The 14,400-nt window shown below is 46.2% G+C and overlaps 1 protein-coding gene across 1 annotated transcript in view; it reads left to right on the plus strand.

The window, feature by feature from the left end:
- Positions 1-14,105, plus strand: part of Axn (protein axin) — a 61,403-nt gene extending 47,298 nt beyond the window's left edge. Inside the window, exons 14-18 of the mRNA XM_028306799.1 lie at positions 2,060-2,165; positions 2,901-3,072; positions 3,790-4,053; positions 7,378-7,584; positions 10,191-14,105. Of these exons, the coding sequence (XP_028162600.1) occupies positions 2,060-2,165; positions 2,901-3,072; positions 3,790-4,053; positions 7,378-7,584; positions 10,191-10,314 (873 nt within the window). The 3' untranslated portion in view covers positions 10,315-14,105. The remainder of the gene's footprint in view (positions 1-2,059; positions 2,166-2,900; positions 3,073-3,789; positions 4,054-7,377; positions 7,585-10,190) is intronic.
- Positions 14,106-14,400: the final 295 nt, after the last annotated feature.

The raw sequence follows: 14,400 nt of genomic DNA on the forward strand, positions 1-14,400 counted from the left end.
TGACGTCACCGCTCGCATTTTATAATGACGTCACCGCTCGCTGCCGATAGCGATAGGGAACGGCAGACGCGTTGTAGCGCTCGCTGCCGACGGATAAGTTCGTGCCGCTGCTCATTGAGAAGTTAGAGCGCGTGCGCCGCGATCAGGAGACCAAGGAGCGGCTCGAGAGGCGCCTCGCGGAGGTATGGATGCTATGACGTCACCACACGCATTTTATAATTACGTCACCGCTCGCTGCCGATAGCGATAGGGAACGGCAGACGCGTTGTTGCCGCCAGACGAGTTCGCGCCGCTACTCATCGAGAAGTTAGAGCGCGTGCGCTCAAGAGAGAGGAGCGCCCAGGAGACCAAGGAGCGGCTCAAGAGGCGCCTCGCGGAGGTATACATGCTATGACGTCACATTCAAATTGTTTATTTACTCAAATAGGCTTCCAAACTCTTACACGTCCCTACCACTGCTTCGGGACAATAATATGCCAGTGCTGAGAAGAAGCAGCGCAAGAAACTCGTGTCAGCCTCTCACCACTCACTACCCGCGTCGCGTCATCGCTCATCACTGCCGGCGGCGCGTAAACATACTTACTCACGTCAAGCATTCTATACTGACGTCGCAGCTCGATGTCTGCGCCGCGTTCAATATTTTGACGTCACCACTAGGGACAGATACGTTTAGCGCAAGCTGTTGTTAGACGAGTTCGCGCCGCTGTTCATTGAGAAGTTAGAGCGCGTGCGCCGCGACCAGGAGACCAAGGAGCGGCTCGAGAGGCGCCTCGCGGAGGTACGCACGCTATGACGTCACCGCATGCTATTTATAATGACGTCACCGTTCGCTGCCGATAGCGATAGGGACCGACAAACGCGTTGTATCTCAAGCTGTTGTTAGACGAGTTCGCGCCGCTGCTCATCGAGAAGCTGGAGCGCGTGCGCCGCGACCAGGAGACCAAGGAGCGGCTCGAGAGGTGCCTCGCGGAGGTACGCACGCTATGACGTCACAATACTGCTCGCAGCGCGGGCGCATACTGACGTCAAGCTAGCTGCCTGCGCCGCGCATGTTTATAGACAGGCTACTCCGAAACGCTGTTTACGTATAGTCNCAAATAGCAAAAAACCCATAGGAAATGAGATATTTCCAAAAAAAGCGCAAAAAACCGATTTTTGTGACCTTTGACCTTAAAATTTAATAGTTGCTTACACCCTACCATATGTAGGTTTTGAGACAACTTTTAGGGTGTCAATATACAAGTATTTACAGACTTACAGCTGGGTATCTCTAATTCCGAGATTCTTACCTAATTTAAGCTTAAATGACTGGACTAGTAGTTTCGGTCTACCTGTCCACACTCATTCTAGCATATCGCTTTAAAGTTTTTCGGAGTGAACTCGCTGACATCGCTACTCACTGCCCGCGTCGCGTATACATTTGACGGTCACCCCTTGCTTATTGCGACGTGAATGCATGTTGACGTTAGTACTAGTAACCTGACGTCACTCACGCGCTGACATCCCAACTAATATTATAAATGCGAAAGTAACTCTGTCTGTCTGTCTGTCTGTCTGTCTGTCTGTCTGTCTGTCTGTTACGCTTTCCCGCTTAAACCTCGCAACCGATTTTGATGAAATTTGGCATAGAGATAGTTTGAGTCCCGGGAAAGAACATAGGATAGTTTTTATCCCGGTTTTTGAAACAGGGACGCGCGCGATAAAGTTTTTCTGTGACAGACAAAATTCCACGCGGGCGAAGCCGCGGGCGGAAAGCTAGTTTTAAATAAAGCGAGCGCAATTTTAACAATGATCTGATGTACAATACAACAATGACGTACAGTACAATACAACAATTATCTGATGTATAATGATCGAACCACACCAATTTTTTTAGCCTGTTGGATATTGTAATTTTAATTAATTTAAAATTTAAAAATACGTTTGTTATTATTTACTTTCGTCCAAGGCAATTCACCCTTCTACGGGCTTGCAACATTCCTTGACCATCCATTATGGATTGCCCAGTCTAGCTCCCTTTACAAAAGGATCTGTCAGTAATATGTAAACACGTGACCAGGGCGACGGCGAGGAGCCGTCGACGCAGGCGCTGCCGCCGCAGCTGGTGGCGGCCGCCATCCGCGAGAAGCTGCAGCTCGACGACGACAACGACCAGGACATATTAGGTGAGGAGATGACTGTTTTAATACATTATACAATACATTAATTGGAGATTTGAGAAAGACAACCCTTTGTATAAGATCTGTTTCGTATCTTGATTAATTATTAGTGTTTAATTGGTACCATATTCCTGTGTGACTATACGTGATAAATGTGCTGACACTGTGAACGTGATCAAGATAAGATATGAAGAGATTAAGTATTGTGCATACCGGCACACTTACCATGAGTTTACGTTAGGTTTACTCGCTAGCGAGTGCGTCAAAAAAATCTGACCGTAACAGCGTATTACACTTGAAAATTTCGACGGGTTCATCCAGTGTCTAAGTAGCTCAGTTGGAAGAGCAGTCGCCCGGCAAGCGGAAGGTCGTGGGTTCAATTCCCGCCTCAGGGAGTTCGATTTTTTCAAGTTATGTATTTATAATGTTCAAACTGTGAAACCGTTCTAATCTTATGTTGCGTACTAGTTTGGCGCTACTAGCGAATAAGCGCTTCTGTCAAGTGTCTTATTTTATTTTATTTTTTATTTATTCAGAACAACAAACAATTACATAATATAGCCAGTAACCAGTATTAATGACTATTATTAATATTACTAATTAATTATGTAACCAATAACATTGTTAGCAAAGTAAAAGTCTTGGTGCCTTTTGAGCGCTTTGAGCAGTCACTCCTGTGGTCCTGTCACCAGCGCCGCTAACTGCTGAGCCCAAACTACAGCCTCACCAATATGTCCCCAGACCAGCACGTGTCGCGCGTGTGGTCGGAGCGCACGCCGGGCGCGTCCCCGCCGGGCGGGCGGCGTGCCCGGACGCGTCCGCACGCGCGCCGCGCGCCGTCCGCGCTGTCCGCCGACTCCGGACACTACGACGCGCCGTCCGACGCGCACCACTCGCACGCCGCTTCCAAGAGGTACGTTAAAGAAATAGAAAATCCTTATTTGACACAAAAAATAATAATACAGTGAACAAAGATAATAAAAACCTTTCTTTTATTATAAAATCTTTATTTGATACGAAAACACACTCTTATAAAATAGACCTTTTTATGATGATAAGGATGAATCTAAGAAGTAGGAGGGCACGGTCTAGGGCAATGAACCTAGGAAGTAGGAGGCAGTGACGATAACCGATTACACACGCTTGAAAAAAAAATTGCCACCCAATATGCATGAGGAACTGCACTGCAAAAACTTTTTTTTATTAGTCTTTTATTTTTTTTTTCTTTAAATATTTCATGATTTCTAAGTGTTATTTAAATAATCTCTGCAAATATAGACATTTTGACTTTGACTTTACACTGTACGTACATACCCATGCGCTACGCTGCTTCTGGAGAAAAAGGTGAGACACCTGGCCCAAGGGAATTCAAATTTTTAGACAGAATTCATCCTGGGTTCTGTCCACTGAATGAGTGAACTTTCTTGCAGTTCACAATTAATTTACAGTGCAAATTACGGGGTATCTACTTACGCATTGGCGGCTTTTCTAGCGATTTCAGAACGAAGATCTGTTAAAAGTTAATGTAATGGCCTTACTTTAATCATAAAAATCACCTAACGTAACATTTATCTGTAAGTTTTTCAAAAAATTGTAAAATAAAATAAATAAGTAATCTTGCGTTTCACAGATCATTCAGCAAGAAAACCGTCACGGAGCTCACCGACAGCGGCGTATCAGTGGTCAGCGAGGGAGCGAGCGTGGAGCCTCGCATCTTGCTGTGGATAGCTGAGGGCTCGGAGCGATTAGAGCAGCTGGGCCGCCTGGAGCGCTTCGAGCGCTTCGAGCGGATGGAGCGAATGGAGCGGCGCGCGCATCGTGACTTGTCGTCGCGCGCGTCGTCAGCTGACCGGGATGACCACCGCCGCCGGGACAAGCAGCAGCAGAGGCCGCGGTAAGTGTAAAGTGCAAAGGGCTAGGACATCTAGAACAGCTGGGCCGCCTGGAGCGCTTCAAGCGAATGGAGCGGCGCGCGCACCGAGACCTGTCGTCGCGCGCGTCGTCAGCTGACCGGGATGACCACCGCCGCCGGGACAAGCAGCAGCAGAGGCCGCGGTAAGTGTAAAGTGCAAAGGGCTAGGACATCTAGAACAGCTGGGCCGCCTGGAGCGCTTCGAGCGGATGGAGCGGATGGAGCGGCGCGCGCACCGAGACTTGTCATCGCGCGCCTCGTCAGCTGACCGGGATGACCACCGCCGCCGGGACAAGCAGCAGCAGAGGCCGCGGTAAGTTCTACTGCGGGGAAGCAAGCGCAGTGTTACCTGCTGCGAAGTGTCCACAACGAGGAAGCTCTTGGCCTGTATCTCACCTGATGGTAAGTGATGATCAGGCCGAAGGTGGAAGCGAGCTTCACCCGGAATCCTCAACCACGGAGGAATTGGCTATCTTACCTATAACCGACGGAACACAACAATGCTGTTAACATTATTGTTATGGCGACAGACTTAGGTAGGATGATGGTAGCTAGCCAGGCGGACTTAGAACAAGCTCTACCACCAACCAAACCGAACAGAAAAATCTGCCCCAATTGGAAATCGACTGAAGCGTGGTCTTACCACTAGACCACAGAGGCGGTTAGAGCGAATGGAGCGCATGGAGCGGCGCGCACACCGAGACCTGTCGTCGCGCGCGTCATCAGCTGACCGGGATGACCACCGCCGCCGGGACAAGCAGCAGCAGAGGCCGCGGTGAGTTCTACTGCTGGGAAACAAGCGCAGTGTTACCTGCTGCGAAGTGTAGAAGGCTATATTAGGACAACAACACTGCTGCGAAGTGCAAACGGCTAGGACATCAAGAGCAGCTGGGCCGCTTGGAGCGCTTCGAGCGGTTCGAGCGGATGGAGCGTATGGAGCGGCGCGCGCACCGAGACCTGTCGTCGCGCGCGTCGTCAGCTGACCGGGATGACCACCGCCGCCGGGACAAGCAGCAGCAGAGGCCGCGGTGAGTGTCTACTGGGAAGCAAGCGCAGTGTTACCTGCTGCGAAGTGTAGAAGGCTATATTAGGACATCTAGGGCAGCTGGGGCGCTTCGAGCGGTTCGAGCGTATGGAGCGGCGCGCGCATCAAGACCTGTCGTCGCGCGCGTCATCAGCTGATCGGGATGATCACCGCCGCCGGGACAAGCAGCAGCAGAGGCCGCGGTAAGTTCTACTGCGGGGAAGCAAGCAGTGTTACCTGCTGTGAAGTGTAGAAGGCTATATTAGGACATCTAGAGCAGCTGGGCCGCCTGGAGCGGTTCGAGCGAATGGAGCGGATGGAGCGGCGAGCGCATCGAGACCTGTCGTCGCGCGCGTCGTCAGCTGATCGGGATGACCACCGCCGCCGGGACAAGCAGCAGCAGAGGCCGCGGTAAGTTCTACTGCGGGGAAGCAAGCAGTGTTACCTGCTGCGAAGTGCAGTAGGCTAGAGCAGCTGGGCCGCCTGGAGCGCTTCGAGCGGTTCAAGCGGATGGAGCGACGCGCGCATAGAAACCTGTCGTCGCGCGCGTCATCAGCTGATCGGGATGACCACCGCCGCCGGGACAAGCAGCAGCAGAGGCCGCGGTAAGTTCTACTGCGGGGAAGCAAGCATTGTTACCTGCTGTGAAGTGTAGAAGGCTATATTAGGACATCAACACTGCTGCGAAGTGCAAACGGCTAGGACATCAAGAGCAGCTGGGCCGCTTAGAGCGCTTCGAGCGGATGGAGCGAATGGAGCGGCGCGCGCATCGAGACTTGTCATCGCGCGCGTCGTCAGCTGATCGGGATGACCACCGCCGCCGGGACAAGCAGCAGCAGAGGCCGCGGTAAGTGTAAAGTGCAAAGGGCTAGGACATCTAGAACAGCTGGGCCGCCTGGAGCGCTTCGAGCGGATGGAGCGTATGGAGCGGCGCGTGCACCGAGATCTGTCGTCGCGCGCGTCGTCAGCTGACCGGGATGACCACCGCCGCCGGGACAAGCAGCAGCAGAGGCCGCGGTAAGTTCTACTGCGGGGAAGCAAGCAGTGTTACCTGCTGCGAAGTGTAGAAGGCTATATTAGGACAGCTGGGCCGCCTGGAGCGCTTCGAGCGCTTCGAGCGAATGGAGCGCATGGAGCGACGCGCGCACCGAGACCTGTCGTCCCGCGCGTCGTCAGCTGACCGGGATGACCACCGCCGCCGGGACAAGCAGCAGCAGAGGCCGCGGTAAGTGTCTACTGCGGGAAAGCAAGCAGTGTTACCTGCTGCGAAATGTAGAAGGCTATATTAGGACATCAACACTGCTGCGAAGTGCAAACGGCTAGGACATCAAGGGCAGCTGGGCCGCCTGGAGCGCTTCGAGCGCTTCGAGCGGATGGAGCGAATGGAGCGGCGCGCGCATCGAGACTTGTCGTCGCGCGCGTCATCAGTTGATCGGGATGACCACCGCCGCGCATTTGCACTTATTTTTCTTTTTAAACAATGTTAATCATGGGATTAGTTTTATTTTATAGATGTTGCAGGTTAATTTAAATTTGTTATTTCAAAAATTTTAATCTATTTGAGATAGTTATTGTTTTTTTTTTGTTATAAACAAAAAACTTTAATTTTTTTGCGAGAAACGCACCGAATCACTCATAGATGATGTTTGAACTCATACAGAGGGCTTAGTGTGTTTACATCAAAAGTTCTCACTAGAGAGCGCGTTAAAGAAACATATGAAAATTTTAGTTCTTGAAAGTTTCCGCTAGGGGCGTTGTACAGTCGCGGAATGAAAAGGTTCGTCACCTTAATGTCGGTTTTCGCTTGCACTAGGTACTGTAAGAGTCAAACCTGCCAACATAACCGTGCAAGAAACAGTGCTGCTAACATTTAAATAAATATGACGTTTGCTAACAAATAAGGTTTTGCTTGTTTATTTTTCTATCCCATCAGTGCAATGTTACAAAATGTAGTTTTTTTTAATTAAAAGATAAAGGCAGATGGAACCAACAAGAAGGTTTTAGTTTATCAATCATAATAATCTTCTTGACAAGTTAAATCGTCAAACAACTTTGATCTGAATAATTTTGAACCTTACTGACGAACAGTTAAAGATTATTTTCTCTAACTCGAGATTATTCTGTAACATAGTTTCAAAAGGTAATATGTGCTCGCGATTCGTTGAAGGAATCAATTTGAAAACTGACGAACCTTTTCATTCCGTGACTGTACAATCCGTCATACATTTAATGTGTTTTTTTTTACAATTCAATCTCATTATTTGTCATATTTGATATTATAGCGGCAGCGCCAGCGGCGGCGGCGGCAGCAAGTCGAGCAGCACGAGCGGCGGCGGCGGCGGCGGCAGCGGTACCGCTGGTACCGATACACACACCGTGGTCGTCGTGTCGTTCCTGGACGAAGCAGTGCCCTACCGCTTCAAAGTACCCGCCGCGCCTCTCACGCTCAAACTCTTCAAGGACTACCTGCCGAGGAAGGGGAACTACCGGTGAGAGAACTAGACAATTTTACCACTATTGTCTCTAGCATAAAGGTCACCAGCTGGGCTAGGATGCGCTCCGTGATAAAATGCTATCAGTGATTTTATGGACGTCAAAATGTATGTAGGCTTAAATCGATAAAATGGCGCGATAAACGCTTATCACGGCGCGCATCTATCGAGTCGCGACGGCAGCGGGACCGCCGGTACCGATACACACACCGTGGTCGTCGTGTCGTTCCTTGATGAGGCCGTGCCCTACCGCTTCAAAGTACCNTGAAAACTGACGAACCTTTTCATTCCGTGACTGTACAATCCGTCATACATTTAATGTGTTTTTTTTTACAATTCAATCTCATTATTTGTCATATTTGATATTATAGCGGCAGCGCCAGCGGCGGCGGCGGCAGCAAGTCGAGCAGCACGAGCGGCGGCGGCGGCGGCGGCAGCGGTACCGCTGGTACCGATACACACACCGTGGTCGTCGTGTCGTTCCTGGACGAAGCAGTGCCCTACCGCTTCAAAGTACCCGCCGCGCCTCTCACGCTCAAACTCTTCAAGGACTACCTGCCGAGGAAGGGGAACTACCGGTGAGAGAACTAGACAATTTTACCACTATTGTCTCTAGCATAAAGGTCACCAGCTGGGCTAGGATGCGCTCCGTGATAAAATGCTATCAGTGATTTTATGGACGTCAAAATGTATGTAGGCTTAAATCGATAAAATGGCGCGATAAACGCTTATCACGGCGCGCATCTATCGAGTCGCGACGGCAGCGGGACCGCCGGTACCGATACACACACCGTGGTCGTCGTGTCGTTCCTTGATGAGGCCGTGCCCTACCGCTTCAAAGTACCCGCCGCGCCTCTAACGCTCAAGCTCTTCAAGGATTACCTGCCGAGGAAGGGGAACTACCGGTGAGAAATAGTTATTCATTTTACCATCTCTAGCGTAAAGGTTACCATCTCTAGCGTAAAGGTCACCAGCTGGGCTAGGATGCGCGCCGTGATAAAATGCTATCAGTGATTTTAGACGTCAAAATGTATATAGGCTTAAGTCGATAAAATGGCGCGATAAACGCTTATCACGGCGCGCATCTTAGGCCTATAACACGAGTAGCGGTGGGGCCGCTAGTACGGAGGCACACACCGTGGTCGTCGTGTCGTTCCTGGACGAAGCAGTGCCCTACCGCTTCAAAGTACCCGCCGCGCCTCTCACGCTCAAGCTCTTTAAGGACTACCTGCCGAGGAAGGGGAACTACCGGTGAGAGATAGTTATTCATTATTACCATCTCTAGCGTAAAGGTCACCAGCTGGGCTAGGATGCGCGCCGTGATAAAATGCTATCAGTGATTTTAGACGTCAAAATGTATGTAGGCTTAAATCGATAAAATGGCGCGATAAACGCTTATCACGGCGCGCATCTTAAGCCTACAACACTAGTTGCGACGGCAGCGGGACGGTGAGTTCAGACGCGCGTTCTTGGATGAAGCAGTGCCCTACCGCTTCAAAATACCCGCCGCGCCTCTCACGCTCAAACTCTTCAAGGACTACCTGCCGAGGAAGGGGAACTACCGGTGAGAAATAGTTATTCATTATTACCATCTCTAGCGTAAAGGGCACCAGCTGGGCTAGGATGCGCGCCGTGATAAAATGCTATCAGTGATTTTATGGACGTCAAAATGTATACAGGCTTAAATCGATAAAATGTCGCGATAAACGCTTATCACGGCGCGCATCTTAGGCCTACAACACTAGTTGCGGCAGCGGGACGGCGAGTTCAGACGCGCACACCGAAGGGGAACTACCGGTGAGAGGACTAGCCAATTACGTCATCATCTCTAGCTATAATCCGGGCCTCTTCAGGGCGAAAGTGTATAGGAATTTACTGGGCAAGTATGTGCCATCCTAGACTGCATCTCACCCACTTAACATCAGGTGCAGTCAAATAACTACCTGCTTTGCTCTACATCCCAACTATAATATTATAAATGCGAAAGTAACTCTGTCTGTCTGTCTGTTACGCTTTCCCGCTTAAACCTCGCAACCGATTTTGATGAAATTTGGCATAGAGATAGTTTGAGTCCCGGGAAAGAACATAGGATAGTTTTTATCCCGGTTTTTGAAACAGGGACGCGCGCGATAAGTTTTTCTGTGACAGACAAAATTCCACGCGGGCGAAGCCGCGGGCGGAAAGCTAGTAAAAAATAACGCTTGTAATAATGCAAAATAAGTAGTGCTTTTTTAGCAGAAGTGGACTTTATACTTGATAGACGTGACTTAGGCCCGATTCGACTAACATCAGATACCATTGAGGTCAAATATACCTGTCGTTTATTCATAAAGGTCACCTACTGAAAAGTAGAGTTATAGCATACTCTATTACGACTGATGCTGGCACAGTTTTATGTAAACATATTTGTGAATTGTAAGTTTTGCGTGTGCCGAATAAATTATTTCTTAATTTTACTCTATGATCGTCTCGTTGCATTCACCTTCTACCAGCGAGGTTTAGTATTTTAATCCGGTGAGGATAAAATTCGTAACGTAATTTTCTAAGTCATCGATACATAGCACACTGAAGTGGCAGTTTCTGACACTCAAATGTAATTCCAGATACTTCTTCAAGACGAACTGCGCGGACTTAGACACGGTGATCCAGGAGGAGGTGTGTAACGACTCCGACACGCTGCCCGTGTTCGACGGGAAGGTCATGGCGCGCGTCAAGACCATCGACTAGGCGCCACACGCTACCGGGTGACAGCGAGACCATAGACTACACTACCAATTGACGAGACCATCGATTAGCCGCCACAGACTAAGCAATCGATCGACGGTGAACCCATCGATTAGGCACAGATAGGGTTGCCAGGTGTCCGGCTTTAGCCGGACATGTTTGGCGTTTTACAGTCGTGTCCGGCCAAAAATTGATTTGTCCCGCCTGTCCGGCTTTTGTTAGGCTTTTTATGTGGTTGCCGCGCCAGGCGAAAGTCGAGCTGCGGAATAATATCAAGCGCACGCATCAGGATGCTGGGCAACCAATAATGATAGAATTCACTCGTAAGCTACGACACTAATTGCATGTCCGGCTTTTAGGGTAAAATGTCCGGCCAAATGAAGCACAGAGTCCGGCTTTTGTGTTTTAGGACCTGGCAACCCTAACCACAGACTACGCGCTACCGTTTGGCGGCAAGAAATGATGAGAGCGATGTATGGCTATAAGGTAGTAGACTCCATCATTTGCCTGCTTTTAAGGCTTCTGGCTTAGTAGACACCATTTAAACTGTTCACCACACCATTTCTGTATTAAAATATTTTCGGCAGGCTTAACTGTTAGGCTGAGTTGCACCACATTACTTTAACCGTAAATATAACCATAACCGGTGTTTTTGTATGGAGTTTGACAGAATTATGACGTTTGTTATTGTTATTAAGATGGTGCAACCCAGCCTTAATCTTTGAAACGGGATTCGTTTAAAAATAACATTTGAACATTATAATTTAAATAATAATAAGACAGTGTAACTTAATCCAGTGTCTTTCAATAAAGGTGTGTTATATTGGTGTCTATTAACCCATACACATCGTACGTAGCTTAACATCGTTTTATGGATGGTCTATCAGCTGTCGTTAGATATAAAAACTGGTAGTCGACCAGAGTTCGTTAAATCAAAATTATCGCTCATAAACCCCAGTCACAAAATATTTGACTGCTGGTTGCCAAACGCTATAAATATGCCAGTAAAATAGCCACTGGTATTTAGCCTGGTTATACCGCCAAATTGTAAACATCAGTAGGAGTTTAAGTGCAATGTGAATCAGTTGAATACCAGTTTTCGTCGTTCTGTCCCGCTCCGCCTAAAAATATTTCTATCCGTATTTGAAACTCTTCCCAAATTCAAATTGTTTGTTTGTTAATAAGTGTCATCAATGTGAACGATGATTGTGCTGTATGAGAATCTATTACATCAATATTTATTATAATTTCAAATGTGACGTGAAACAATAAGTTTTGTAAGTGTATGATAGGTTTAATGTACATTGATGTATTGTGTTGAACTACTGAGTAACGTGAGGCGTGATTGTGGGCGGGCCGGCAGGGCGACGCTAGTGTTAACACTTTATTTATTTAAACAACTAAAACGTAGATTACACGAGCCCCTCGTGGCCACGTTGTATAAACTTCTGTTCCTCGTCGTCTCTTAGCTTTTGATTTTAATTATTTTTTTACTTGAGCTAGTTGAGTACGCTTACTACTGTACGATATTTTTATTTTGGAGTACGACAGTTATGCGATTTCTTAAAATAATATTCCTAGTGTTACATGAATGACTGCTTAGTTTGTATATTTTAAATTAATGTGTTAGATATACAAGATGTGTTCTGTTTAAAATATATACTTTCGTTATAATTGAGGATTCGGAAATTGTGACTCTTTCAATGAAATGTCGCCATCGACTACAGAATATTTGATTATTGTTAGTACTTTGTAATCTTTGAGAGTTCAATTTATTTTTAGTATCTAACGACTACATTTTTTGGTTTGCGTAAAAATATATTCTTATAAATACAGGAATAACCATCTGTTCTGTGATCGACGGCAGTTCGATTCAAAATTCACGGTACATTTATAATGGGATCTCAATGAATATCAATTATGCTCTAATGAATTAAGTGGACAGTTAAAATAAATTATTTCCGTTCTGCAGCTGTGAATAGAACTAATTAGACAGATAGGAGTAAGAGTACATTTGTTTATTCCACCTTCGAGGCCAGTCGGCGTCGTTGGGAGGGTTTGTTGATCCATTTATATTTTCACTAAAACATAATAATGACTGAATTCCCCTAAACTTTACAGTTTCTCAACCACTATATTTAAGACACATCGAGCATTAAAATATCAGTTCCACCAAGAAATACGACAAACGTTGCAACCACGCCGACTGTCACAATACGTTGCTACTGCGAAATGATTGCCAGACTGAGTTTCCCTAAGTCAACTTAGTTCGATAGCTAGTCCCGTTCGCTCGCGCGCCGCCACCCGAGGTTGCCTACATTTAGCAGATCCAAGACACGATATTCTTTCCGACTAGTCATGTACTTAGAATTTGAAAACTGAAATTTAACTTGAATACAAAGACTTGAAGAACGAACTATAAAACTTCGCTCTTTGAATAACTTAGCCGATTCCATCTGTTATTCTTCTACCTTCGTCTGCATCGAAAAGGAAATCGTGTGTTGGCGCCGCGCCGGCCTCTGATGAGTGGCGCGCGGGCGGCCGTTCCGTACAGTACTTATTACTTGCATATTGTAAAATATAAGTAAGATAGATTGTCATGTCCGGTCCAAAGATACGGTCAGCGGCACAAGCGTGCGCCAGGAGCTATCCTTAATTTAAGCAACGATGTTTACTACTGTTTAAATTTGCCACTATTTTCTTTTAGATACTTTATTTTTGTCTCCTGCGGGACGCGCCTGCGCCGCCGGCCGTACCTCATAAAGATATAGGAGTGTTGCCAGCGAAACGAGTGCACCTAACGAATGCACAATTATGAGAATCGGGTGCGGAAACATGTGCCTTCAATGTTGATAAATTTTTCATAGTTGATGCTTCTAATTAGATGTAAGTTAACACTTGTAAATATAGATTTAACGCTACGTCGATTCGAACTCTATTTTTTATTAATTTAATTAAAATCTTTTTTTTTTATTTATTGCCTAAGATTGCGTTAACGCGCTCCCAATACGTCTCGGACGCAGATTTAAATGAATTGTTTAGTATCTATCCGCCCCCAGTGAGGGCCAATATTTAGCCAATTTTATGTGAAAATTCTTTACTTATTGAGTTGTAGTTCGTTGCCAACGGGCATTAGAGGCCCGGTTAACGTCGTCTTCTTTCACTGCCAAGATGCTTTCCATATACAAAGATCGCTTGTACTTCTTTGGAATATTTTTGGTTTTATTGTATTTTTTTGCAGTTTTATGCGAAATTGTCTAAGCTTTAGTATGATTACGAGTTATTTTTTGTAACTAAACCTTTTAATAAATGTTATGTATAATGAAAACGTGGCGGGTATCAAATACTTGTGTCTGAGACGTCCAACACGTTGACATCGTTTCAAGATCACAAACGTGACCGCGTGTCGGTACGACAATATGTATAAATAGATGAACTATATCGTTTTTAAATTATATAAGGCACTTTCCCCACACTAGTTTCGAAAAGTACCTTTATAATGTAATACCAAAATGTCCTTGAGGGCTCAAAAAATACGTCGAGTTAAAATTGCTTGTTAAAAATGTATAAAATATAATGTTTTCCAAGTCTAGAGTGTACACGGATGTGGGAACTAATAAGTAAACGATTTGTATTAAAATATTGAAGTACTAAATAAAGTATTACTTTCAACAATGATACATGTAACGGTCGACGGCCGCAATAAATAGTAAAGAATTCCACTAATCGGACTGTATTATTTTTTTATCTAGCACATGTAACATTTAAAAAATAAACTGGAACTGTGCCATATGCTTTTGCTTTTCATTTTTACCCGACTTGTACTACTTATTATTATAATTAGGTGATTTCTCATTTTTGTAAAAGGCAACAATATGTTTTAAAAGTTTTTATTGCAATTTTTATTTTACGTATCGATCACAGTGTTTCAACATTCTTATTGTCTCTCAGTCAAATACACTTCTTTTCGAAGTCACTCCGTAAACAACTTTAATTGTGATGGTAATATGATTAATAATACCTTACTGCTAATACTGGCTTATGTACTAAACACAAGTTTGAATAAAAGAACACGGCGATCAACAGAAT

This window comes from Ostrinia furnacalis, unplaced genomic scaffold (assembly GCF_004193835.3).
Source record: "Ostrinia furnacalis isolate ACB-3 unplaced genomic scaffold, ASM419383v2 OfSCF2049, whole genome shotgun sequence".
In the NCBI taxonomy this organism is placed as follows: domain Eukaryota; kingdom Metazoa; phylum Arthropoda; class Insecta; order Lepidoptera; family Crambidae; genus Ostrinia; species Ostrinia furnacalis.